The 24,289-nt window shown below is 47.3% G+C and overlaps 1 protein-coding gene across 2 annotated transcripts in view; it reads left to right on the forward strand.

Moving 5' to 3' along the window:
- Positions 1–24,289, forward strand: part of GALNT14 (polypeptide N-acetylgalactosaminyltransferase 14) — a 322,644-nt gene that overhangs the window by 210,006 nt on the left and 88,349 nt on the right. For both annotated transcript variants that reach the window (XM_063124153.1, XM_063124154.1), the window contains exon 3: positions 8,255–8,353. In XM_063124153.1, coding sequence (XP_062980223.1) covers positions 8,255–8,353 — 99 coding nt within the window. The remainder of the gene's footprint in view (positions 1–8,254; positions 8,354–24,289) is intronic.

Genomic DNA, 24,289 nt, shown 5'->3' on the forward strand with positions numbered 1-24,289 from the left:
TAACCTTGCTTTTTTAGTCAGTAATTTGATTTGCAGCCTGGTCCAGGCTCAGGATATGGCATACTTGGACAGCTGCCAGGTCCCCAGAGCCTCATCTTCCTTGAGTTCTCCCATCTTTGCTGGCCAGCTTTGTCTGGAGAACCACCACTTTAATTTACCACAATACTAAAACATCAGGGGCATTTTGGTAAATTAGGGTAAGTTAAAAGAGCTGGGTTTGTTTAGCTTGGAAAAAGGGAGGTTAATGGGAGACATGATAGAGGTGTACAAAATTATGCATGATATGGAAAAGGAGGCATTTTTCTCCCGTACTCATAATACTTGAACCTGGGATTATTCCATGAAGCTGATTCATGGGAGATTCAGGACAGATAAAAGGAGGTACTTCTTTACACAGCACATAGTTAAACTACAGAATTTGCTACCACCAATTTGGATGGGTTTAAAAGGGAGTTGTATAAATTCCTGGAGGAGAAAGCTATCAAGGGCTACTTGTACTGATGGCTATGGGCTACTATATACACCAGTTGTTGGGGAACATGGGCGGGAGAGTGCTATTGCACTGTGTCCTGCTTGTGGGTGCCTAGTCGACAGCTGCCTGGCCACTGTGTGAACAGGGTGCTGGTTTAGATGGACCCTTAGGCCTAATCTACACCAAGCAGGATATTTCACTATGAAAGTGGTATGAAAGCAGTATATAAAAGGCAGGAGCCACACTACTGCTTTACAGGGATATTGAAGTGCAGTCACAGCTGTTTGGGCCCATAACACATACCATATACTGCTTTCATCTCACTTTCATAGTGCTATATCCTGTTTGGTGTGGATCTTGCCTTTTATATACCGCTTTCATACTGCTCTCATAGTGCAATATCCTACTTGGGCTGGATCTACACTACTGCTTTAAAGCGCTTTATAACAGTTATAAAGCGCTTTAGCTGCTTTAAAGCGCTATAAAACTGTTATAAAGTGCTTTAAAGCAATAGTGTAGATCCGGCCTTGGTGTAGATCAGGCCTTAGACTGATCCAGCATGGCTCTTGTTATGTTCTTAAAATGGTGGCTTGCTCTCTGGCTCTGACTGGAGCACCATTTCTGTGGCTGCCCACCCCAACCACCAGTAAGCCCACTGGGCATGGACTACTGATGTAGAAGGAGATCCATCATAGGGGACTTTTCTGAAGGGCCACCTCAAATTTGGGGTCAGGTGGAGGGCATTTTAGGTAGGCAGTGTGGGCTGCCAAGCTAGCAACCATTTCTGTCGCCAAGAGGTTTCTTAGCAAGCCTTCAATCTATTCCTCCCTGTCACTATTGTCACAGCTGCTGCTCTGTCCCACATTTGTGACAGCCTTTCACACGGTTGTTTGAAATATCTTTTTTCTAACAAAGGGAGAAGAAAGGGCAATTTGGGTTGGCAAGTTAGATGGCACCACAGAAAAAGAGGACACACAGAACACAGAACAAACAGCAAATGAAACCACTAAGATGTGTTTCATCCGTAGGAATTCATAAATGAATGAATGAACAAATGTTTATTAAATAATGACTGGACTGGCTGGCTTTGTCTGTTGCACTGTTACCACCTTGATGGGCTGAATCTGGCTTGAGGGGTACCAGTTGCTGACACCTAATATAGTCATAGATATGAACATGGCTTGTGCAGAGAAAGGAATCCCTAAGCATAAATGAAGCTAGCTTTATTTAGACCTCAACAGAGGTGAATTTATTGTCACAAGAAAGTAGTATATCTTCATGTAACACCATGAACGTACAGAATTTATTGTCACAATAAGCAGTGATGGTCGCTAACGTAGAGGAGATTTTAAAAGTTATAATCAAATTCATGGAAGAAGACGGGTCTATCAATAGCTAATAGTCATGACAGCAAGAAATGGAATATCCAAGTCAATGGCAGTATATCACCAACTGAAAGATGATGTAAGTATATTAGGGAGGATGGCAGCCTCCACCATGTCCTGCATATGAGCATTTTTGGAGAAACTGGCTGGTTAGTTTGGAAGGCAAAGTTCTTAATAGGGGGCTCATCTACACCAAGCGAGATATTCCACTATGAAAGTGGTATGAAAGCGGTATATAAAAGGCAGGAGCCACACTACCGCTGCAGGGCTGCATAGTGATATTGAAGTGCTCTGCAGGATCTACACTACTGCTAGTGCTTTATAGTGGTACTGAAGTGCACTGACAACTGTTGGGGCCCATGACACATCTGCACCAAGAAGGATATAGCACTATTAAAGTGGTATGAAAGCAGTATATGGTAGGTGTCAATGGGCCCCAACAGTTGTCAGTGCACTTCAATACCGCTATAAAGCTGTAGTGTGGCTCCTGCCTTTTATATGCCGCTTTCATACCACTTCCATAGTGGAATATCTTCTTGGTGTAGATGAGCCCAGGGTGAACCGTCAATGTGTCTCTGGAAGGAAGGGCAGTCAGTCTGAAGTGCCACAAAACTGCAGTGAGCAAGGGTGGCAAAAAACAAGTGCCTGTAACCCTTTTTTTCAAGGATCTACAGGTTGTTTGGTACTAATTACAAAAAAATGATTTTTATTAAATTAGCTTCAAAATATGCTTCTTTTTCAATTTTCACTTTGTGGTCATTCACAAAAATCAGTGGAACACAGGTAGGGATGTTGTGGGTGCCTGACAGGATCCAGGAGTCCAATGGACTCCCCTGCGTCAGCTCCCCTGGACCCATGTTTACAGCTTGTGGATCGAGCGTCTTTATTCTTGCATAAATGGGGCCTTTATGGCTGCCATTTATGCAGTGGGGGAAATGCTCAGTTTCCAGAGCCTCCATTGTTGCGCACAAGGGAGGCTCTGGACAAGGGAGGCTCGTGAGCCATATTGGATGCTCACGAGCCACATGAGAAGCTCATGTGGTGCTGTGAGTGGGGTGAGCATCCAACAAAATGGACTCAGGTGAGTTCGCCAATCCCTGCACAGCTTTACTTTGAGGCAACTTAGCACTTTAAATACTGTAAACACAATAATAATAATAATGAAGAAGAAGAATAGCCATAAGCTGTAAGAGGTCAGCTGGGAGCACATTTATCGTTCTGTTCGATCCCGAGAATTTTCAGATGTAGTCCGTCATTACAATAATTCTCACATGTGGCCCCCAGCTTTTCACACATGTACATGGGTCCTTGTAGAAGGCAGCAGCAGCCCTCACTGACATCACACCTGCACCAGGCCCCATAAACCATCTGGGTGGCTCTGCAAAGCTGACCATGGGCGTGGGCATCAAAGGCACATCTTGCCCAGGGCTCTATTTCTCTTACTACCAGCCCTGGTTCCAGGCACATATTCCCCATACTGCATATGTACTATGACGGCTGCATCTTCTGGATTTTCCCAGCTAGATCCCCCCACCCTTTGATAGCTCCAACTAGACCACATTTGATATGTCTTCAGGTACTTTTGGGGCCATGCTTCTTTTTTATTGCCAAGCGCATAGAAGAGGCAGTTTCTTCTTTTGTTCACGATTTTTAATGAAGTCTCTCCCTCTAGCTCCCCAAGCTCAGAGAGAATGGAAACAAATCTGAGGGCAAATGCTAACTCTGATAGGGAGTAGTAACCCTTTATGGCCCATAGTTTGCTGTAGAAGACTTATAAAGGAAAAGAGAGAAAAATGTCAAAGGGCTTTAAAAAAGAGTGTGCTCTCTTGTAAAGGGAGCCAATTAGTCTTAAGGCTACAATCGAAATGCTTTTTGGCATGATGAAACGCAAATATCTGGAGACTGGCATACAAAGGTCCTCCTGGCTATTGAATGGGATGCCACAGGACTGGGCATGTCATGGTGAGAAGGAGGCAGGGAAGTGCAGCTTGCCTATTCAGAGTGGCATGAAAGGCTTGCTCCGCATCCGTTTTGTTAATTCTACCAAACCAGTGGGTAATGTATTCATTTTTTCAGTAAAGGGTATTCACACACCAAAGGTGAAATGAACAGCAGTCTAAACTGGATATGGAATCAATGAGATGGCTGCAGCCAATTATTCTCTTCCTTTAGATGCAGAGTGACTTGATGGAGCTGTGGATAAAGAGTGATCAGGGTAGGGTAGGCACATAAGATATGGGACGGCAGCCTATCTTTTCCACTCTATTCCTAAATTTGTGCAGTACTGTGGAATTCTGCTTTAGTGCTATGTGAGAAGATAAATTCTCTCTAATTTGCACAAAGAATGCTGAGAAAACTGAGAAATGTGACTGAGAAAGATGAGAGCAGGAAGGTCAACTTTGCAAAATGTGGTGTGCCAGGAGACAAACCTACTTCAAAGACATGGGCCGTTTCTACACCTGCCTTTTTTCCAAGGATCGGCCTGGGTTCATCCCTGTGCATGCAAATGACACCCAGGGGATCCTGGGAGCAGGCAGGGACGATCCCTCCATTTTCCTGGGATAATCCTTTGGTGTAGAAAGGGCCATAACCTAAGAACTGGACACTTCCTCAAATCCCAGCTGTGCATATATTAATTGCACATTTTAACGGGAAAGGAAACACCCTCACATTTTCCAGCAGCCTTGGCATTCAAGTAGATACTACAGCTGGGCCCTACTACCTCAAATAAAGGCAAGGAAATATTACTATGAAGTGGAAGACTTTATTTGTTTGTTTGTTTTGACATTTCCATTCTGGTATACTCTCTCTCTCTCTCCCTCTCTCTTTAAAACATCAATAAAAAACAACCAAGGAGGACAGGTTCAGCAGTTAAAACCAAAACATAAAAGCATTGTCTGCTGGAATTAAAAGAGTCTTCAGCAACTTATCATGGGGGGGGGGGGCACTGCTCAGTGATAAAGCACATGATTTGCATTCAAAAGGTACCAGGTTCCATTCTCAACATCTCCAGGCTGGGAGGGAATCCCATCTGAAACCCTGGAGAGCAGCTACCAGTCAGTGATGACAATATTGGGCTAGATGGACCAGTGGTCTGACTCTGGACCAATACCAGTGACACCACTATGGATACAGAAGTGGCAAATTAATGTTGCAGGCAAAGCAACGTTATGGCAGTCAAGGATAGAAGAAAAAGTATTACCCTGAGAAGGGTGAAACAGAATATCTATTTCAGATTATATTGAGGTTCATCCACTCTATAAAGTATCCTGAAAAGAATGATCGACCGACTGAATAGCTTGTTTAAAAAGATGAACCAAAGAGATAAGTGGAAATTACATTATGGCTCCAAGATTCTATATTTCAATCAGTAGATGAAAATTACATTTTTAATGTATTGTATCAGATATATTTCCTGCTCAATCAGGCCATCACAGGCCCTTTAATAATGAAATACATACCAAAAAAATGTTAACATATCCAAAGATATGAAGCAGAATTGCATAAACCCAGGTCACCCAGATTATGAAGAAAAAGCACAGTCATTTTCAGAAGCATCCTGTGAAAACTAATTTCAACCAACACCAGCTTCTAAGCAAAAGGAGCCCTGCCCACAAGAAGATCCAAAATGAACGGTGGTCCAACAACGTTCTTCTTCCTCCAGCATTAAATAAAAAATGATCTCATTTGTGAGAAAGAAGGTCACTGAAGGTAGTATAGAAAATTGTGTCTTGTGTACCAAAGTAGTCTTTGGAGTGTTTTAGGGTTCCTTGTGACCCCATCTCGCTTCAACATGTATTATGAGACTATGCATGTTTATGTAGAGATCCAAGGGGTGGTGGTGTCAAAGCGTTGGTGACACTTAGCTCTTTCTCTCCTTTCCATCCAGCTCAAGCCCTGCATTGAGGCTGACTAAAAAAGTTGCTCAGAGCTGTAGAGGAAAATGTAGAAGTGTTGGAGTACATCCTAACAGACTACATAGCTGTCCCCATCCTGGACTTAACTGATTTTCTAGATCCATTTAAGTTGGTCTTTAAGTCAGGATTTAGAACAGAAACTTGTGTTCTCTTTGGAATAACCTTTGCCAAGAGAGGGATGGAGGGAGTTTGACCTCTTGGTTCTCTTGGAACTCTCATTGACTTTCAATACCTTCAATCATAGGACTCATCTACACCAAGCAGGATATTTCACTATGAAAGCAATATGAAAGTGGTATATAAAAGGCAGGAACCACACCAAGCAGGATGTAGCAGTATGAAAGCGTTATATGGTATGTGTCCATGAGCCCCAACAGTTGTCAGTGCTCTTCAGTACTGCTATAAAGCCATAGTGTGGGTTCTGCCTTTTATATATTGCTTTCATAGTGCAATATCCTGCTTGGTGTAGATGAGGCCATAGTATCCTGGGTAGGCTGTCTGGTTTGAGACTTGGATTTACTGTGGCCATAGCTAGACCTAAGGTTTATCCCAGGATTGTCCTGGGGTCAAACCTGTTCATCTAGGTGCCACACAGGGCATCCAGCACTCAGGCAGGGACGAACCTGGGATGATCCTGGGATAAACCTTAGGTCTAGGTACAGTGTAAGTCGTAATGGCTTCACTCCTACTTGGATGGTTGAATCCAGAAGCTGGTTCTGGGAGTGTGTGGTTATTGCTCTGCCCTGTGATAGTTATACTGTCCATAAGGGGTTCCATAAGGCTCTGTTTTATCTCCCATGCTGTATAACATCTACATGAAACCACTGGAGATGTGGCCTAAGGTGTCGCCAATATGCAGATGACATTCAGCTCTACAGCTCTGTTCAGATATTCTTACAAGTTTCACTGAACATGTGAGGAAAGGAATGCTTCAGCCCTGCCCCCACCTCAAGGCCCTGGGTCATGTACAAAGATACAGGAGGAGACTCTCCACAGTCTGAACAGGAGATCCTCTTGTATCTTTGGAGACTCTCTACACAACTGATGCAACAATGAAAGGGGGCATGGCAGGATTGCTCCTTTCCTCACATGTTCAGTGAAACTGCAAAGAAGAATGTCTGGACAGGGCTGATGTCTCCTTTTAATGTAAACCAGATGAGGCAGTGTTCTGAACCAGTGTCTGAGCATGGTAATGAACTGGATAAGGGCCAATAAAGTGAAACTCAGTCCACAACTGGCCTCTGTAGCAAAGAACATTTTTTTAAAATCAACTTAAGCTGAATACAAAGTATGATCCTATCTGAGCATTGATTACTTCAATGTATGTAGGGTTGGACTAATCATTTATGGACTGTTTCACATATATCCAATCATAAGTCCATTTTGTCCTATTTCTGCATCAGTCTGAAAATTGAAACATACACACACAAAAATTCACATTCTCATTTATTTATCTCCCTAATATTTGCAATTCCCTAATATATACACGTTTGTATGCAACTTTCTCTATTCATTTTTGTATGCAACTTTCCCTAATATACACTTTTTTGAATGCAGCTCCCTAATGTATGCATTTCTGTATGTAACTCTTGCTAATATACACATTTTTGTATGAATCTTTTGAGCTGGGAACTGCATTGTGAAATCTGGAAAAGTGAGCAATCTGTAGGAAAACTGTGTTCTGATCCACATATTAGTCCAGGAAGTGGATGATATGATCATATTATGGTCCTGTTTCTCCCCTCCCCCATCTGCACTGGCTTCTAGTCCATTTCTGGACCCAATTCAAAGTGCAGGTATTAAACTTTAAGGTCCTAAATGACATGGGGACAGGCTACTAGAACAAATGTCTCTTTCTGTGTATATCTTTTTAGACCCTAAAGTCTTCTTCTGAGGTCCTGCTCTGGGTGACCCTGCCAAATAAGATAAGATGAGTAACTATTAGACAAGTGGTCTTTTCAGTGGTGGCATCCTGCTTATGGAATGCCCTTCCCAGAGAGGTTTACCTGGCACCTACTTTGCAGTCTTTTCAGAGCCAAGTAAAGACTTTATTCTCCCAGGCTTTAAAAAACGAACAAACCAGTTTTAAAAATGTGTTAGTGCTTTTCAAATCCTTGCACTATTGATCCTTGCACTGTTTTTGTCCTCTGCTGTTGGTGTTACTCTGTTTTTATTCAGTGGCTTTTAAAATTGGTTTTAGATGTTATTATTTATTTATTTATTTATTTAGAATATTTATATACCGCTCCCCATTGAAAAATTGGTCTAAACCATTATTTTATTTATTTTTGCTTTGATTATTGAGTGGTACAAAAATGCAGTGAATGAATGAATGAATGGACTATACAACAAAACCTGAAGCTACTGGTTCAATTACACACCTGCATTTTACCTAACATGTACTAGAAAGGGAAACAATTGAACGTCACTGCTTAAGATTCTATAACTTAAGCAATATTTTTGTCTCTTTATTCATTCAGATGTACTACTTTGCACTATCGTACAGATCTGCCACCAACCAGCATCATCATTACCTTCCATAATGAGGCCAGGTCCACACTACTAAGGACCATAAGAAGGTAAGATTAATTCACACAACAGTAAAGCTGGAGTCAAATGGCTCGCAAGATTCCAACTGTCTTAGGCCATAGCTAGACCTAAGGTTTATCCCTGGATCGTCCAGGGATCAAACCTGTTCATCTAGGTGACACACGGGGGATCCAGTGCTCAGGCAGGGGTGAACCCTGGATGATCCCAGGATAAACCTTAGGTCTAGCTGTGACCTTATTGGTGTGTGTGTGTGTGCTTTTTTTAAAAAAAAAGCACTGAAAATGTACATGAGCAATTGAACTGTCTGCAGTTAACAATTTGACAACAGCTATCCACCAACCAAGGACATAAGAAAGTCATCTGATTAGATTTGTCAGAAATTGTCCCGTTATGCTTATTAGGGATGTGCTCCGCTCCGATTAGGAGCGTAGAAGCAGTAGCGGATTGGCCTGCTCCGCCTTACCCAGAGGCGGAGTAGGAGCGGACCGCGGACCCCCTAGAAGCAAGGCGAAGAGAAGCGACCATTTTTCGGAGCTCCGAGTTCAGTCGGAGCGCTCCGGTCGCCATCTTGAAAACATTTCGCCATAGGATTGCATTGCGGCAAATAATCGCGCATAACTACGTTGTTTTTGAAGCTATCGTTCTGGAAATTCTTGTGCACAGAGAGTCGTGGATGGGGGTCATTTTGAGACCACTCTCACCTCTCTGCGTGCTGTGGTTCACGTGCAATATTTTTTTAAAAATCGGGTCAACCGCGGGGCTCAAACTGCGTTTCGGCTTTTCGCCCATAGGATTGCATTGAGGGAAAGAATCGGGGATAACTGGGGGGGGGTTTAAGCTATCGTTCTGAAAATTCTTGTGCACAGAGAGTCGTGGATGGGGGTCATTTTGAGACCACTCTCAACTTTCTGCATCGTACGGGTCGCGGGCTAGAAGTTTTTTAAAAATAGGGTCAACCGCGGGGCTCCGTTTCGGCTTTTCGCCCATAGGATTGCATTGAGGGAAAGAATCGGGGATAACTGGGGGGGGGTTTAAGCTATCGTTCTGAAAATTCTTGTGCACAGAGAGTCGTGGATGGGGGTCATTTTGAGACCACTCTCAACTTTCTGCGTGCTGTGGTTCACGTGCAATATTTTTTTAAAAATCGGGGTTTGGGTTTTTTTTATTTTTTTATTTTTATTTTTTTGGAAGCGATGACAGGCACATTCAACTCCCAATCCTGATGAGAATTGATCTCCTCAGAAAGCATCCTCCTCCAATCCCAGCGTTGGAGGGGGGACTAAGGCAGACCCACCCTGAGAACTTTCTGTTTTGTGTCTCTTTGTGGGTTGGCGTTCGTGGAGGGAACACTTAGTTAGTTAGTGCTCCTGCTTTGGACTTTGGAGATAGATTAGGATAGGTTTAGTTTGGCGTGTGTGTGTGTTTGTTTGCTTCTTTCTGACTTGTAGCTTAGTTTGCCCTGTGTTTTCCCCTTACTTTGATTTAATATAAACTTTATTTTTGAATTTTGGAGTGTGTGTTTGGGTTGGTTGGGTTGGTTGCCCCCCCCCCCTTCCCTGTATTAAAGCCTGACTGTTCTGCTTTTGTGAAAGCTTTCTTTTGAAAGCATACACACAGTTTTTGTCCCATTTCCCTACATTTATATTCTTAAACATATTTTATTATATTCTTTCACATAGTCCATTAGTATATATTCTCATACATATTATATTAGTATTCATATTTTGTTCTTCTTATAGTAGTGGTTGGTTCTTTTCCCCCCTCCCCTCTCTTAAATCCTGATTGTGTTTCCTTCTATCTTCTATACCAAATATACCAAAAAAATTGGATTCTCTTTTTCTTCTCTGTGTAACTTCGACGGAGTGGGCTGCTTTTGTCAAGTTCAACAGGCAGCCACAGATTGAGCATTTTGGGGAAAGCATACGCACACCATTTCCCTATTCTTAAACATATTATTATTATATTCTTTGACATAGTCTTAGTAGTCTATTAGTATACATTCTCATACATATTATAGTAGTGGTTGGTTCTTTTCCCCCCTCCCCTCTCTTAAATCCTGATTGTGTTTCCTTCTATCTTCTATATACCAAATATACCAAAAAAATTGGATTCTCTTTTTCTTCTCTGTGTAACTTCGACGGAGTGGGCTGCTTTTGTCAAGTTCAACAGGCAGCCACAGATTGAGCATTTTGGGGAAAGCATACGCACACCATTTCCCTATTCTTAAACATATTATATTATATTCTTTGACATAGTCTTAGTAGTCTATTAGTATACATTCTCATACATATTAGTAGTAGTAGTATTCATATTTTGTTCTTGTTATAGTAGTGGTTGTCCCATTTCTTGTCCCATTTCCCTACATTTATTAGTAATATTCTTAAACATATTATTATATTCTTGTAGATATTCTTAGTAGTAGATATATATATATATATTAGTATATTCTCATACATATTAGTAGTAGTATATTTTATTGTTCTTGTCCCATTTCCCTACATTTAAACATATTATATCTTCTTATACATATTCTTAGTAGTACCTTATACATAGTATTAGTAGTATTAATATTTTGTTAGTCATCATGAAAAGAGGAAGCAGGCGTGCTGAAAGCAGCAAGGCTCAGTCTGCCAGCAGTAAGCAGGCTTCCTCTCCTCCTGTGAAACTCAAACGGGCAACTCCTTGGCTGACTGCTCCAAAACAGAAGCAGGACAAGCAGCAGGCAGAGCCACTCTCTTCTGCAACTTGTGCCCGGCGTTCTCTTTTTGAGGGTGGGAATGGGAAAAGTGCCCGTTTGCAAGAGGCACGTGGCAGCAGTGCCATTAGAGGAGGAGGAGTATCCCCAACTCCTTCATTCTCCTTTCAGCCCACGAGCCCGATGATGGACCTAGACGAGGTCCTCAGCACAGTGGAGGGGGGGGAGGAGGAGGAGGAGGCGGTGGGCCTCCAGGATGTGGGGGCTGAGGAGGAGCAGCAGCAGGCCGAGGCTCTCTCCCCAGTCTCATCCCACACCCCTGTTTCTGTGGCAACACCAGAGAGCTCAGGCGGGCAATTGGTGGTGTCACCACGGAAACGAAAGACAAGCATCGTGTGGGACCACTTTGAGTTGGGAGCGGATCCCCGCTTTGCTGTCTGTCGCCACTGCAAACTCAGCCTAAGCAGGGGTTCATCGACAGGGCATTATGGAACCAGCAGCATGAAGATGCATCTTAAGAGGCAGCACCAGTCGGTCTTGCTGGGGAAAGAGGCGGGCAAGGCGACTGGTTCCAGGGGAAAGCCGAAGGCGGCGGCTGCTGCTGCTGCTGCTGCTGCTGCTGCTGCTGGCACTTCCAGTCTCAGCTCTCCATCTCCCATCCCCACAAGGGTTAGGCAGGCAACCCTGCCGGAAATGGGGTGGGGGAAGTATGGAACCACAAGATGGCGTTTTCCAACGCCCTCCCAGATCACCACGTCAATCGGTGAGATGGTGGCGTTGGACGACCAGCCATTCAGCCTCGTCGACAACGCAGGCTTCAAGAGGCTGATGGCGCTTGTGGTGCCATACTACAAGCTGCCGTGTCGCACCACCCTGAGCAGGCGGGTGGTGCCTTCCCTGTACCGTTCCTGCAGGGAGTTAGTGCTGGGTCGTCTGTGCCAGGCAGAGGCACGGATGGTGCACTTCACCTCGGACATTTGGTCCAGCGAGGGCGGAGTGCACGCTTACCTGTCCCTGACGGCACACTGGTGGGCAGCCGTGGGGCAGGAAGGATCCAGCACTACAGGGACTGGCAAGGAGGGCTACTGCTGGGCCCTCCTCCACACGCAAGTGATGGACCAGTCCCACACGGCAGGGGAGATTACGGAGGCCATGAACCGCATGGTGGATGGGTGGCTAGCTGGGCAGAAGGTCACCCGCGGTTACATGGTCACGGACGGGGGAGCCAACATGGTGAAGGCGGTGCGCGACGGCGGATTCGAGGGCGTCCGCTGCATCGCGCACGTCTTGAACCTGGTGGTGAGGGATGGCCTTGGGATGGGCAGCAGCAAGCCCAACCTCGGTCCCCTGTCCGGGATCCGTAACCTCCTGGAGAGCTGCAGAAAGGTGGCAGGCCATTTCCACCACAGCGTCAAGGGCAGTCGCTTGCTGCGGGAGAAGCAGGAGGAGTTGAATCTCCCGCAGCACAGGCTAGTGCAGGATGTGGTGACACGCTGGAACTCCACCTACCTGATGCTGGAGCGGATGGTGGAGCAACAGCGTGCCATCCACGACTTGTTCAGGGTCAGGGACATGGGCGTCCACCACCTGGGCAAGCAGCAGTGGGACGCCATGTCCCAGCTGGTGGCGGTCCTCAAGCCGTTCCTGAACGCCACCGAGACCCTGAGCAAAAGCTCTGCCCTCCTCAGCCAGGTGATCCCTGTATGCAGGCATCTCCAGAAACAGATGGGCGACTTTCTGGAGTACAGGGATCCCGTCACCGGCAGGCGCTTCGAGCCCGAGGTCCGCGAAGCGGTGACTAGGCTGAGGGACGGCGTGACGCGGAGGCTGGAGCCCATCCAAACCGACAGGGTCCACATGTTGGCAGCCATGTGCGACCCTCGTGTGAAGGATGGGCTTTGTGGGCCAAATAGCAGGCAGCACTGGGTGGAAACGCTGGTGGGCGAAGTGCGGGCGGCATGGGCCAAGAGGGTGGGGCAGAGTGAGGCAGAGGAGCAGGCCACCCCTCCCCGCAGCAGCACCAGCAGCACCAGCAGCAGCCTCACCTGCATCCCTCCCAGCAGCAGCACAGGCGAGGGGTATTGGGAAGAGGCTCTGCACACCGTGTTTGGGCAGAGACCCTCCCCAGCCACCAGCCAGGATGACGCTGCAACCACCGTGCAGCGTTACCTGTCAGAGCCCATCGAGGACTCCTCCATGGACCCCCTGGCCTACTGGTCATCCCGTTTTCAGATTTGGCCGGACCTGGCGCGGGTGGCCATGGATCGACTCAGCTGCCCACCCACCAGTGTTCCAAGCGAGAGGGTGTTCTCTATGGCGGGCGACATAGTGACCCCTCACCGCTCTCGCTTGGAGCCGGACTTGGTGGAGCAGCTGGTCTTTCTGAAGGGCAATCTCCCCCTGCTGGGATACCCCACCCTCAAGCCCTCGTGGGAGTGACAGGCAGGCTCCCTTTAATTCCACCCCTCCTTGGGTTGGCAGGCACACTACAGTTCAGGCAGGCTGGTTTTTTCTCTGTAGGCACTAGGCAGAGTTTGTCACCGTGCGTGTGTGTGACTGACTGTGAGGGCAAAGCACCGCACTTGAGTTCATTTCATTTCTGTGGCGTCCGGTACAGCTTAGTCAACTCATCCGGATAGTTTTCCACCCAGTTCCAAAAGACTCCATTTATTTATTTATTTATTTATTTATTTATTTAATTAATTACATTTATATACCGCCCCACAGCCAAAGCTCTCTGGGCGGTTTACAACCGTTTGTCCATGATTGACTGCACGTTTAGGTGAGGTGCAAGCAGGGGGCAAGGCAATGCCTGGCACCACCACCACCACTAGCCAGGCTGCCTCTCTCCAGCAGTCCACGGGTCGCCCTTTGGAGTGCCCTGGGAGTGGAAGACGTACTCCCTGATCCAGAAGTATGGTTTTTTGAGAAGCAAACAGGCGAGTCCTCGCCTTTGAGAAGCAACCTTTCACTTGAACTCACGGAAGTCATTGACTTCAGCACAGCCACTACATAGAGGCTGTGGACCTCTGGGTGACTCCATCAGTGTGCTGATTTTGAGAAGCAACCTTTCACTGAAACTCATTCACTTCCCCAATTGAGGGTGAGGGAGGTTACACTCCAGCAGTCCACGGGTCGCCCTTTAGATAGCTCGGGGATCAAATGGAGTCCTTGATCTGTGTGCTGATTTTGAGAAGCAACCTTTCACTGAAACTCATTCACTTCCCCAATTGCGGCTGGTACTCCAACAGTCCACCGAACGCCCATAGCACAGCCACTTAGTGCATAGGGACAGTTTAAGTTTCCTCCTGAGAAGTGAGCACTCACTTCAACTCATGACAGCCATTGACTTCACCACAGCCACTACTGCGGATGCTGTGGTCCTCCAGGATGTGGGGATAAGTAGCAGTCGCTGGTCGAGCTTCTCTCCCCAGTCTCATATGGAGCAATTTTGAGCTCTCACTTCGACTTCAAGTTCAGACACTTGAGCACAGCCCCTACGGTGGAGGCACAGCTGGCCGTGCCTCTCTCCCCAACCACTGACTGCACAGGGACAGTTTAAGTTTCCTCCTGAGAAGTGAGCACTCACTTCAACTCATGACAGCCATTGACTTCACCACAGCCACTACTGCGGATGCTGTGGTCCTCCAGGATGTGGGGATAAGTAGCAGTCGCTGGTCGAGCTTCTCTCCCCAGTCTCATATGGAGCAATTTTGAGCTCTCACTTCGACTTCAAGTTCAGACACTTGAGCACAGCCCCTACGGTGGAGGCACAGCTGGCCGTGCCTCTCTCCCCAACCACTGACTGCACAGGGACAGTTTAAGTTTCCTCCTGAGAAGTGAGCACTCACTTCAACTCATGACAGCCATTGACTTCACCACAGCCACTACTGTGGATGCTGTGGTCCTCCAGGATGTGGGGATAAGTAACAGTCGCTGGTCGAGCTTCTCTCCCCGGTCTCGTCCCACCCCTCTTCCGCTGTAACCCTGTCTTTGAGAAGCAAGCTGTCACTTCAACTCATGGACTTCCCCTATGTGCGGGTGGTACTCCAGTAGTCGACCGATCGCCCATAGCACAGCCACTTAGTGCGTAGGGACAGTTTAAGTTTCCTCCTGAGAAGCAAGCTGTCACTTCAACTCATGGACTTCCCCTATGTGCGGGTGGTACTCCAGGTGTCCACCGATCGCCCATACCACAGCCACTTTGTGTGTACGGACAGTTTAATTTTCCTGAGAAGTGAGCACTCACTTCAACTCATGGACTTCCCCAATTGCGGCTGGTACTCCAACAGTCCACCGAACGCCCATATCACAGCCACTTAGTGCATAGGGACAGTTTAAGTTTCCTCCTGAGAAGTGAGCTTTCACTTCGACTCATGACAGCCATTGACTTCACCACAGCCACTTCTCGGTGGATGCTTTGTTCCACCAGGATGTGGGTGAGGAGGATTAGTTGCAGCAGCTGGCCGAGCGTCTCTCCCCAGTCTCGCAATTCAAGTTATCTGAGAAGTGAGCTTTCACTTCGACTCATGGACTTCCCCTATGTGTGGGAGGTACTCCAGCAGTCGACCGATCGCCCATAGAACAGCCACTTAGTGTGTACGGACAGTTTAATTTTCCTGAGAAGTGAGCACTCACTTCAACTCATGAAACTCATGAAAGCCATAGACTTCCGATGCAACCTCTCTCTCCTCAGTCTCATCCTCTTCCTCTTCCCCTTCTGCTGTAACCCGTCTTTGAGAAGCAAGCTTTCACTTAAACTCATCATTCACTTCCCCAACTGAGGGAGGTAAAGTCCAGCAGTCCACGGGTCGCCCTTTGGAGTGCCCTGGGAGTGGAAGACGTACTCCCTGATCCCGAAGTATGGTTTTGAGAAGTAAGCTGTCACTTGAACTCATGAGCCTCTGTGCAAAAGCTGTCCTTGTGTGTGTGGTTGTGAGTGTTACTGCAGCTGCCTGTCTCGCTGCGAAAATGAAACAGGCAAGTCCTCGCCTTTGAGAAGCAACCTTTCACTTAAACTCATGGAAGTCATTGACTTCAGCACAGCCACTACGTAGAGGCTGTGGACCTCTGGGTGACCCGATCAGTGTGCTGATTTTGAGAAGCAACCTTTCACTGAAACTCATTCACTTCCCCAATTGCGGCTGGTACTCCAGTAGTCCACCGAACTCCCATAGCACAGCCACTTAGTGCATAGGGACAGTTTAAGTTTCCTCCTGAGAAGTGAGCACTCACTTCAACTCATGACAGCCATTGACTTCACCACAGCCACTACTGCGGATGCTGTGGTCCTCCAGGATGTGGGTGAGGATTAGTCGCAGCAGCTGGTCGAGCTCCTCTCCCTGGTCTCATATGGAGCAATTTTGAGCTCTCACTTCGACTCCAAGTTCAGACACTTGAGCACAGCCCCTACGGTGGAGGCACAGCTGGCCGTGCCTCTCTCCCCAACCACTGACTGCACAGGGACAGTTTAAGTTTCCTCCTGAGAAGTGAGCACTCACTTCGACTCATGACAGCCGTTGACTTCACCACAGCCACTTTGTGTGGGATGCTGTGGTCCTCCAGGATGTGGGGATTAGTAGTAGCCACTGGTCGAGCTTCTCTCCCCGGTCTCGTCCCACCCCTCTTCCGCTGTAACCCTATCTTTGAGAAGCAAGCTGTCACTTCAACTCATGGACTTCCCCTATGTGCGGGTGGTACTCCAGTAGTCGACCGATCGCCCATAGCACAGCCACTTAGTGCGTAGGGACAGTTTAAGTTTCCTCCTGAGAAGTCAGCACTCACTTCAACTCATGACAGCCATTGACTTCACCACAGCCACTTCTCGGTGGATGCTTTGTTCCACCAGGATGTGGGTGAGGATTAGTAGCAGAAGCTGGTCGAGCTTCTCTCCCCAGTCTCATATGGAGCAATTTTGAGCTCTCACTTCGACTCCAAGTTCAGACACTTGAGCACAGCCCCTACGGTGGAGGCACAGCTGGCCGTGCCTCTCTCCCCAACCACTGACTGCACAGGGACAGTTTAAGTTTCCTCCTGAGAAGTGAGCACTCACTTCGACTCATGACAGCCGTTGACTTCACCACAGCCACTTTGTGTGGGATGCTGTGGTCCTCCAGGATGTGGGGATTAGTAGTAGCCACTGGTCGAGCTTCTCTCCCCGGTCTCGTCCCACCCCTCTTCCGCTGTAACCCTATCTTTGAGAAGCAAGCTGTCACTTCAACTCATGGACTTCCCCTATGTGCGGGTGGTACTCCAGGTGTCCACCGATCGCCCATAGAACAGCCACTTAGTGTGTACGGACAGTTTAATTTTCCTGAGAAGTGAGCACTCACTTCAACTCATGACAGCCATTGACTTCACCACAGCCACTACTGCGGATGCTGTGGTCCTCCAGGATGTGGGTGAGGATTAGTCGCAGCAGCTGGTCGAGCTCCTCTCCCTGGTCTCGTCCCACCCCTCTTCCGCTGTAACGCCCTCTTTGAGAAGCAAGCTGTCACTGAAACTCATGAAAGCCATAGACTTCCGAAGCAACCTTTCACTTCAACTCATTGACTTCCCCTTTGAGAAAAAGCTAAGCTCCAGTAATGCACCGTTTTTCCGTGGGACAGCTCTCTTTCGAGAAGCTGCACTGCATATGCAGCAGTGCCATGGCTTTGAGAAGCCGAGACCCATCCCAGCCACCGGGAACCGGAGGAAAACTCCAGCAGTCCACGGGTCACCCTTTAGATAGCTCGGGGATCAAATGGAGTCCTTGATCTGTGTGCTGATTTTGAGAAGCAACCTTTCACTGAAACTCATTCACTTCCCCAATTGTGGCTGGTACTCCAACAGTCCACCGAACTCCCATAGCACAGCCACTTAGTGCATACTAGGGACAGTTTAAGTTTCCTCCTGAGAAGTCAGCACTCACTTCGACTCATGACAGCCATTGACTTCACCACAGCCACTTTGTGTGGGATGCTGTGGTCCTCCAGGATGTGGGGATTAGTAGTAGTCACTGGTCGAGCTTGTCTCCCCGGTCTCGTCCCACCCCTCTTCCGCTGTAACCCTGTCTTTGAGAAGCAAGCTGTCACTTCAACTCATGGACTTCCCCTCAGAGAAAAAGCTAAGCTCCAGCAGTCCACCGATCTCCCGTAGCACAGCCACTACATTTCCTGAGAAGTGAGCTCTCACTTCAACTCGTCTTGTAGTGCGCCCGCCGAGTTGAGCACAGCCACTACAGTGGAGGCGCCTGCCCGCCTGCCTGGGAGCCATCCTTGTGAGGTAGCTGGATCTGCTGGGACTGACTCCCCCACAGATCTATGGCTTACTTGTGCAAGGTACCAGCTTTTCTGGGCCCGCCAACCCATGCCTGCCTGCCTGTCTGCCCGCCTCCCCCGGGGTGCTGCTGTGGTGGGGCATCTGCCAGGACTGACTCCTCGCCTGCTCTGCCCGCCTGGTGCCTGGGAGATGGGCTTTGCGGTTCGTGGCCAGCACCCTCCGGCACGCTTGCTCCCAGTCGTCCTCCTCTGTGCCCCTCAAGGCGTAACTGCTGGCTTAGAAAGAAACAACCAGCCATCTTTGCCTCACTTTGCGCCCACTTATGGGTTGGTTTGCTATGCGTTAGTGCTCAAGCCATCCTTGCGGCACTACAATGCATGCTGCCTGCCTGCTTTCCCTCCCTTCTCCCCTTCCCGCCTTGCAGCGATGGTGTATGTGTCTTGCTTTGACTAAGGGGAGAAGTCCTTCCTGCGCTCACTTAGACTTTATCAAATTCAATAATCCCTTTTTCAAATGTGCCAGAAGATTTAGGGTTATCTCGTGGCATGTTGGGATTGCCTTGGAACTGGCCCCATTGAGCTGTCTGCAATTGCAACTTTAAATCCCTGACATACTGGAGTGTTCAAATTTCAAAAGTTCCCCTAACATCAGGGGATGATGGGATTGCCTTGAAACTTGGTGTCCATGGGGACACATGGGTAAGCTGTCATGGGACCAAAGGATAGGTTTCTAACGTGCAAATTGACGTAGTTGTAGAATGGGACTTGATTTGGGGTGAGTTAAAAAGTTTAAGCCGCGCCAAAAATCAGGGGATGATGGGATTTGCTTGCAACTTGGCGTGCATGTGGACACATGGATAAGCTGCCCTGGTGCCGAGTTTGAGGTTTCTAACATGCAAATTGACGGAGCTATCCCAAGGGGTGTGAATGGGGTGCCCGATTTTCATAAATTCCCCAAAAATCAGGGGATGATGGGATTGCCTTGAAACTTGGCGTGCATGTGGACACGTGGATAAGCTATCATGGTGCTGAGTTTGAGGTTTCTAACGTGCAAATTGACGTAGTTGTAGAATGGGACAATTTGGGGTGAGTTAAGCCATGCCAAAAATCAGGGGATGATGGGATTTGCTTGCAACTTGGCGTGCATGTGGACACATGGATAAGCTGCCCTGGTGCCGAGTTTGAGGTTTCTAACATGCAAATTGACGGAGCTATCCCAAGGGGTGTGAATGGGGTGCCCGATTTTCATAAATTCCCCAAAAATCAGGGGATGATGGGATTGCCTTGAAACTTGGCGTGCATGTGGACACGTGGATAAGCTATCATGGTGCTGAGTTTGAGGTTTCTAACGTGCAAATTGACGGAGCTATCTAAAGGGGTGTGAATTAGGGTTATGGGAGGTGCGTTAGAGGGTAGAGCCGCGCCAAAAATCAGGGGATGATGGGATTTGCTTGCAACTTGGCGTGCATGTGGACACATGGATAAGCTGCCCTGGTGCCGAGTTTGAGGTTTCTAACATGCAAATTGACGGAGCTATCCCAAGGGGTGTGAATGGGGTGCCCGATTTTCAAAAATTCGCCAAAAATCAGGGGATGATGGGATTGCCTTGAAACTTGGCGTGTGTGTGTATACGCCCATGAGGTGTCATGGTGCCAAACGTGAGGTTTCTAACTTCAACGGAAAAAAAGTTGTTTACTTTTTTAGCTTTCAATGCAACCCTATGGGGGGGCAAAAACGGAGCTCCGGATCCGGATCCGGAGCTCCGAGCGGAGCGGAGCGGAAGTGGGCGGAGCGGGGGCGGGGCGGAGCGACCCGCTCCGAAAAATGGCGGATCTGCAAGTGAAGCGGAGCGGGGGGTCCGTGCACACCCCTAATGCTTATCATCCAGCTTATCGTACAGTGATGAGATAGGATGACTGCAACTGTAGTGTTTTCTTTTTAATATAAAGTCATCTAGCCCAACAGAATTCTATTTGGGGACCTTTAAGATTCTTTATGTTGACCTTTGGTTTGAAGGCATTGCCCTGCACGAAGCTTGGCCTCTACTACTATGCTCTTTGGGCAGAATCCAGCACTGCCCTTGTGTGTGTGGCTAGCTCTGCCAATTCTGGTCTGCAAGCAGCCCTACTGCTTGCAGAATGGTGGCCTAATGCATCCAGGGGCAAGTTGAAATGAGTGGAAATGCACATTTCTGGAAGGGGGCGGGTTATTTATTTATTTATTTATTTTTGCATTTATATCCCGCCTTTTTTCCTCCAAGGAACCCAAGGCGGCGTACATAATCCTCCTCCTCCTCTCCATGTTATCCTCTCAACAACAACCCTGTGAGGTGGGTTGGGATGAGAGAGTGTGACTGGCCCAAAGTCACCCAGTGGGTTTCCATGGCTGAGTGGGGACTAGAACCCGGATCTCCCGACTCCCAGTCCAACACTTTAGCCACTACACCACACTGGGTTAGCAGAGTTCACATAAGGCAATACAAGGAGAACCAGTGTGGTATAGTGGTTAAAGTGTCAGACTGGGAGTCAGGAGATCCAGGTTCTAGTCCCCACTCGGCCATGGAAGCTCAGTGGGTGACTTCAGGCCAGACACAGACTCTCAGCCCAACCAATTTATTTATTTATTTATTTAAAACATTTTTATAGCGCCGCCTCACCATTTCTGGCATCCAGGCACTTTACAATAACATATAAACCAATTCCATTAAAACCCTCAACCCACATTAAGACAATTCCATTAAGGTAAAACCTATCTCACAGGGTTGTTGTTGTTGTAAGGATAAAATGAAATGGAGGAAGAGGAGAACAATTATGTATGCTACCTTGGGTTCCTTGGAGGAAAAAAGGCGGGATGTATTAAATGAATGAATGAATGAATGAACTCTGCCAACCTGTCCCCTTCCAGAAATGAGCATTTCAGCTCATTTCAGAGCTTGCTTCCGGTAGTGCTAAACTGTCATTCCTCAAGTGGTACCTGCAGACCAGGATTGACCGGACTGGCCATGCACGAACCAGAATCAGTGGCCAGTTCCACTAGCTGATGAGCAGACTTGGATTCTGCCCATTGTCTTGAGTTGTGTGAGGGAACTGGGAAATGCCCTAGGAAAATGTGCAAGCCATGAAATCCTTGTTCAAGTTTTGATTCCACCACAAACCGATGAGGTTGTCTTAGGCCAGGGCAGCAGAGCCTTTTTCAGCCTGAGGTCCAAATTCCATTTCAGAGAAGCTTTTGGGGGTTGCATTCTGGGAGGTAAAAGAGGCAGGACAAAAATACCAATATATTGTAGTTTAAAGTTCTTCCTTCCAGTAACTAAGATTTCGTAGAAACAGTTCAACTTTTAGAATGGAGAAAAAATCTGCACAAAAGCCATGCTGGATCAGAACAAAGGTACATGTAGTTCAGCACTACCAAATGATGGGTGACTGAGGGAATTGTGGTTGGGCCAGAAGTAGGGGGAGGGACCATCTGGGAAACTCCAGAGGGCCCAATTCAAACCCCAGGAGGGCCCGATTTGCTCCCCTGACCTGATATCTGGCACCCTTGTCTTAGGCAAACCCTACAGTCTGTGATATGGGTATAGAGTTGATGACATAATTGCTATGATACTGTAGGTGGTGCGTTTTAAACATTTGAAAAAGTTCTAGAAAAATTAGGCCCCTTTCATGTGCAACTAGCAATGTCCGTCACTGTGGAATCTGGCCCTTTGGGGGCTCAATAGACTCTTGGCCAGCATCTGACCCAGCTTGCATTTGCAGGCTGATCTGTGGGACTTTTCCCAAAATCCAGGAACTTTTTCCATTAAAAAAAGAAGAAAGAAATGTGTGCAAATTGGAGGGGGTGCAATAATTGCACCCTGAATTTGCACATATTTCTATTTAAGTAAAATTTAAAAAACCTGGGAAAATCCATGAGCTGTCCCAATTTGATGCAGTTCTAGTCAAGTTGAAGTCTGTGGGGCTAAGCTGAGTGAGCTCCGCAGCCCTGGACAGATTCCTTCCACATCCCTAGTGTAGCCAAAGCCATGTAGGAGGGACTTCCCCATGCTCTGGCTAGAAGAGAGGACACTGGTTGGGTAGAGAAAACACATGAAATGTTCTTCCTTAAATATGGTGCCTTCATTCACTATGTTGACCACAGGGAAGCGGTTCCAGTGCTGTTGTGGGTGGATGTGAGGAGGCAGGTACAGCACTGAGAATCTATGTCAAGGCTATAGGATAGACCCAGATTTCTTGTCCATCACAAGATACATCAACAGTGTTTCCAATTTTCTTCCTTATGTCTAGGGATGTCATGGGTGGACTCCCTAACCCCCCAACTCAGTCGGGTGCTCATGGTGCATTCACGGCCCTGTCCTTTAAATGCTTGCGGGGCCTGATGAGTGCTTCATGGCTGCCGTTTCCAGCTGCCATTTACACAAGGGGGAAAATACGTAATTTCCAGAGCCTCCGTTGTTGTGTACAATGGAGGCTCCAGATGAGGGTGGACAGGCTCAAGGCATTGTCGGATGCTTGTTGAGCCTAAAAAGAAGCTCACGCAGCACCGAGAGTGGGGGTGGACAGTGTGTTTGTGGGGGGAGGGGTTCCAACAAATCAGATGCAGATGTTTCATGTCCTATGAGACTTATATGAACTTCCTACTCTTTCAGTATTTTGAATGCCCAGCCTATTATACGTGAATTCCGATAAAGTCAGTTTCCACCCCCACCAGAGTACTGCATTCACTGATTCATTTTGTCGTTGTTTCATTCTCTTTCCCGCCTTTTTCTATTGGCAAGTTCTCTGTGAACAGATCGTGCAATTACCAGGCTCATCCATTATTCAAAGTGGTCCCACCACTTTCTGGAGCAATTAATTGCAGGCATGCAGATTGTTCACAAATGATTCATTTCAAAGACTCCAAATGTGAAAAATCACAAGCTGTTTTACACTGGGGGTGGGGGTGGGGGGTTGATGGTGGCAAGAGACATCAAGTCTCTAAACTCATATGAAATTGTTTTTTCTGCCTTGACTGTATGTATCTTTACTTATCATCACTCTCTGAAGTCTGGCTCTGTAATGAACAGCCTGTGAAGAACATTCAAATGTGTAAAGCTTGAGTTTCGCTTCCCCCCCCCCCCCAAGAGAAGCCATCATGCCAGCCGAGTTTGAATATACCCATTCTTGAATGGCTCAAGGCAATTATTAAAATACACACCCTTCTACAATGGGGTAGACTAGGGTTTGCTATTGGCAGTGGGTGGGAGGAGGCCTGGCCACCTGCCATTTGGCCACCAAGAGTAACCATTTCTTGACAGTGTTTTATACCTAAGAAATTTTTGACCATCTCTATGACAGAAAAATATCCCATCATGGTATCCATTTTTGGCAGTTTTATTTATTTAATAAATGTGTGTCTTATTTTTCTCGGCACCCCCCGCCACATACATACCAACTTCCCAAGGTGGCCTACAAAAATGTAAAACAAGAATGATCAATAATTCGAATACAGAAGCAGACAGCCACCACCATGTACAATAAATCAGGTTCTTGTGAGGGACCTGTCCTACAAGCAATTTATGGACCAATATATAAGAACATAAGAAGAAGAACCCTGCTGGATCCAACCAAAGGCCAGCCTAGTCTAGCATTCTGTTCCTGCAGGGCCCAAGCAGATTCTTATGGAAAGTTAACAAGTAGGGCATGAGTGCGATAGCATCCTCCTGCTCCTGGTATAGAGAGGTATACTGTCTGGGGGCATGTCTACACCATACAGTGTAGAGGTAGGTAGGTGGAATGATCCCGGGCTTACCTGCTTACCTGCTTACCTGTCTACTAGCAGAGCATGACATCCCAGGAGGAAGAGGATGTCATGCCCGCCATTTTGTTTTTGTTTTTTTAATTGAAAAAGAGTGCAGGAGCACTCCATCGCAAAAGTGAGGTGGTTTTTTTAAAAAAACAAAACCTCCCGCTCCACCACCCCACCCCCGATGGGCATGGAGCTCCTGAGGAGCTCTGTGCCCCATGCCTGGTTCC

The sequence above is a fragment of the Elgaria multicarinata genome, chromosome 4 (assembly GCF_023053635.1).
Source record: "Elgaria multicarinata webbii isolate HBS135686 ecotype San Diego chromosome 4, rElgMul1.1.pri, whole genome shotgun sequence".
In the NCBI taxonomy this organism is placed as follows: Eukaryota; Metazoa; Chordata; class Lepidosauria; order Squamata; family Anguidae; genus Elgaria; species Elgaria multicarinata.